This window comes from Monopterus albus, unplaced genomic scaffold, assembly GCF_001952655.1.
Source record: "Monopterus albus unplaced genomic scaffold, M_albus_1.0 scaffold447.1, whole genome shotgun sequence".
Taxonomy (NCBI): Eukaryota; Metazoa; Chordata; class Actinopteri; order Synbranchiformes; family Synbranchidae; genus Monopterus; species Monopterus albus.
The window spans coordinates 64,831-69,046 of NW_018128327.1; the positions used below are offsets into that span (position 1 = coordinate 64,831).

Here is a 4,216-nt window from a genome sequence, read left to right on the forward strand (position 1 = left end):
ATTATTATTATTTATTTTACAAATTTTGAATGTTTTTCTTTTCTGTATGTTCTACTGTTTGTGTGTGTGTGTGTGTGTGTGTGTGTGCACATGTGCACGTTTCTGGCAGTCCAGCTGCCAGATTTTCACTGTTCCTTTTGCACATTTCGCAGTGCGACAGAAAACTGATTTAGGCTTCTCCATCTCTGTGCTCAAAATGAGCTGCTAAATAATCTGCTTGAGCAAAGTCAGATGTGACCAGACCATAATGTCCAGCAAAAAGAATGCCCAACATCAGAGGCCATTCTAGTTCTTTGCACCATAAAGTAGTACTTCAGCTGAGGTTATTCACATCTGTAAAATGCCCTGCTTAATCGGTTATATATGAACAGGTAACTGTGGGAGGCTCTCACCACAATTAGAGAGTAATTGTCAACCAGTGAATGTGCCTCTCAACCAGCTGTACAGTTTCTTCTCTAATTCATTTCACAATTTTCTTTCAGGCATCTGCCCCTATGGTCAGTTTGTGAACATCACTGGGGCCGTTGTAAACACAGCAGGAGAGTATCCTGGCTCCTACAAGTATGGAGCCTGGGGTCGGGATCCCAAACCGGAGGCAGGGAAGGAGAGTTGGTATTGGCTGGTAATGATGACTTCCAACAACAGATTCTCAAATTATGTCCGTCGCTATTCCAGCCTGAGCTCTCTTATTGTTGGAGTGAGCGTCCCAGGTAAAGAAGTGCCATAGTTTTACATTAAATGTTAGTGTTAGAAATGCACTACCTTTCAGTTCAGTAAAGGACAACAATGCATATTAATACCATAATGGTAATTAACACGACCATGTTAAAATGGAAAAGGGGGCCAATTTTCTATTCTTTTTATCAAATATGCCCATAATTTAGGGAGACTGCAACATAACTTGGGTTAATGGTTGTTTACAGGGTGAAACCCTAAAGTTGAGCCAAACCTTCAGAGCCAAATATTTGAAATTGTATTAAAATAGTGTAAGTATTTTACTGGACAGACTGGAAAGAAATGACTTGTCAAGTATATATCAACTAGGTTGCCTAGCAGTATTTTTTCCATTTTCTCTGAAGTAAATAGGTCATTAACAACACAGAATAAAGATGTGCCTACCTTATAACATCAGGTCAAGTCTTCGCCTTTTTTTCTTGGTAAAAATATCCATGCATGCATGTCATACTTAGTTGTTTTGATGCAGGCATCTTGAAAATATCTTTTTGAACTCCTCCTTCTGCATTTGATCTCATTTTCTGTACTTGTGTAATGACATCTTCTGCTGCATTAATACAGCTTACAAGATCACAGTTTTCTTTTTGGAGGAACTGGGACAGGTGGTATGTCTTGGAAAGCATTTTTTCACAAACAGTCATAGTCAGAATGAATTCTGCTGTGTCAATTGCACTTAACAGTTGACTCGCCTTAACAGAAGACTCACCAGAGAATGTGTCACTGATTTTTTCCAAGCTTGATCTCACTGGGTCATACAGCTCATTGAAAGTGAAGATGGCCTCATGACGTTCCACCCATCTTGTTTCACACAATGAGCAAAGCTGAGATTTTTTTTTGCTCTGGCACAAGTGCCTGTATCTCATTTCTCAGACATGCTGATCAAAGGGCAGAGTCGTGAAAGAAATTGCAGACTTCAGAGACTATTCCAAAGCAGTTTCTTACTGCCTGAACTGTGCAACATTTGTTTAAAACCAAATTTAGGCTGTGACTTGCACAGTGAACATACACAGCATGCTTATGCCTTTCTTTAAGTTTTGCTTGAGCTCCATTTATCCGGCCACTCATAGCTGAAACTCCATCATAGCCCTGACCACGCAAAAATCGCACATCAATTCCTGCTTTAGTCAGCTGCTCCTCAACAGAATGAACAATGGCTTCTCCTGTCAGCGCATCCATAACAACAAAAGAGATAAAGTCTTCTCTTATGACATGCTGTCCCTCTCCTTGCGTGCTGTCCACATATCTTACACATACAGACAGCTGCTCTTTTCCAGAGCAATCTCTCATTTCATCAGCTAGCACAGTAAAGCACTGTGCTGTGTTTACTTTTTTAGATATTTTTTGAACAATAATGTCACCTATGATATCGATAATCTCATTTTGTGTCTCAGCACTGTAATAGTGAGCATATGAACTAGACAGACTGATTTATGTGCTGCATCAAAGCTGTGTCACCTGCTTGAGCCCTAAAACGGAGCAGTGCTCTGAAATTTCCATCATTTTCTGTTGGCTCTTCAAGCTGAAGTAGGCCTGAATCCTGATGGCCCCTGAGGGCAATTTCTTGACGGCCACAAAATAAGATAGTTTCAATAATGCTCCTCATTCGTTCTCTGTTTTCTTTAACTTGTCTTTTCTTTTCAGAGTCTAATCTGACTGAAATGTCATCAGCTTGCCGCTTGCAGATCACTTCAAAATGCTCGGCTTTCACACACGCATCAATATGGTATTTTTTCTTACCATGGTCTTTAAATGCCTCCAAGGCATGTTTCCAGTTGGCATATGGGGTGCTGAACAGCTTTCCGCTGCCAACATGACCACCCTTGCCTGTACCTTCCACTCCGAATGCCACGCAGTGCTTGCAGAAGCAGCCGTCAGTCTGTGGAGAATACACCAGCCGTGGGTACTGCGTTAGCCACTGCTGTTGAAAACGCAGCCTCGATTTATTCACAGGAAAACACTGACCTGTGGCAGGAGAACAGTCAACCGAATACATATTTGTTTTATCATCGACACACAGCCCAGTAGTCTTTTTTAAGGATACGTAGTCCATTATGTCAGGTACATTTATTCTGGTTTGCTGTTGCGAGCAGCTAGCAGCTGTCGCCGATGGCCTTTCAGACCTGCTATCCTCCTCGGTCTTAGCATGATGGGGACCTGTTGCACTGTATTCACCTTTGTCAGACTCAGCGTCCTCATGCTTTTGTTTCTTCAAAGGGACAAAAAAGTCAAATATTTTTTTATGCTTTCGGGAGTCTAGGAACCGATCCATTTTAGCTTGCGATGCGAACTGACCTGTGACCGGTGCACTTTCCGTGTCGTCTGATATTCTGATTGCCTCATATTGATTTTAGGGTAGGCCACATTAAAAAGTATAAGCAAATCTAGCAATGATAGGCTGAGAGGTCTGCCTGTTCAACAAGGACATGCTACTTTTAATCGCTTGTGTAAGATTTCATAAATTTCATGCACAGTGCAATCTTTGCAATATATTGTACTAATAACAAAATATTTCGGGTGGGGGGGGGGTTGAACCCGAAACCCACCCCCCTGGCTACGCCCTTGATGGAGCTGGAACAAGGAATAAATATTGGCACTGAAAGCAAAATTCTGAAATAGCAAACAAGTATTTGTATTAAAAAACAGTATATGGGCACTGAAAAAGAACGGCCCTCTCCCTGAGGTGCTGTCCACATTCTGTCTGCGGAGCATAGCTGCATTCCTGTGTTGCATTCGTAATTAGCGATTCGTTTGTCGGTGCACACAGCTGGGGTGCATCCCGCTGATTGACTTCCTCCTTATTTATACCTCTGGCAGACAGCTCCGCTGTCACCGGAGCATTACCCAAAGTACGTGATAAATGTTATGTTAATACCACGTAAATATGTGTGTGCGAGAATGCTACGCTGACAGTAACTGTGCGTTTTGGCTTGCCTTTATCACGTTATTTATGCGTTTTCGCAAAACGTACCGATATCAACGCTGATAGTCCCTGTGCTGTTGATTTTCGGTTTTTGTTTTGCTACCTTTTTTCATTTGTCCGTCCTCATCCTCCTGCTCTCCTGGTTCCTGCCGTGTGTCAATCTACTCACTTGCTCGTCCTGGTCTTCTCAATCCCTCTCTACCCTGCCTGGACTGTATAAGTACTTGGACTATATTACGTTATTTATTTGTTACTTTGTATTTTTCACCGTTACACCACCTGTTTTCACTAGCACCTGGGTCTGCACTCTTGAGTCCAACCACAGTTCTCCCTCACCCTCCTGGTGAGGGGGACGCTAACACTAGAGTGCACATACCTGAACAGCATATCAGCTACACATTCAGGTGCCATTAGGAGCTTTGAAGAACAAAAGCAAAATTTTAACATGTAATCCAAAAAAGAGAGGGAGCCAGTGAAGGTCCTGCAAAACTGGAGGAATATGTTCCCTGTGCTTAGTTTTAGTGAGAAGTCAGGCTGCTGCGTTCTGGATCTTGTGAAGAT

The 4,216-nt window shown here is 42.3% G+C and overlaps 1 protein-coding gene across 1 annotated transcript in view; it reads left to right on the plus strand.

Annotated features, from left to right (window-relative positions):
* The window catches only part of LOC109952268 (olfactomedin-4-like), a 40,019-nt gene that overhangs the window by 27,442 nt on the left and 8,361 nt on the right, over positions 1 to 4,216 (plus strand). The window contains exon 5 of the mRNA XM_020587255.1: positions 483 to 710. Coding sequence (XP_020442911.1) covers positions 483 to 710 — 228 coding nt within the window. The remainder of the gene's footprint in view (positions 1 to 482; positions 711 to 4,216) is intronic.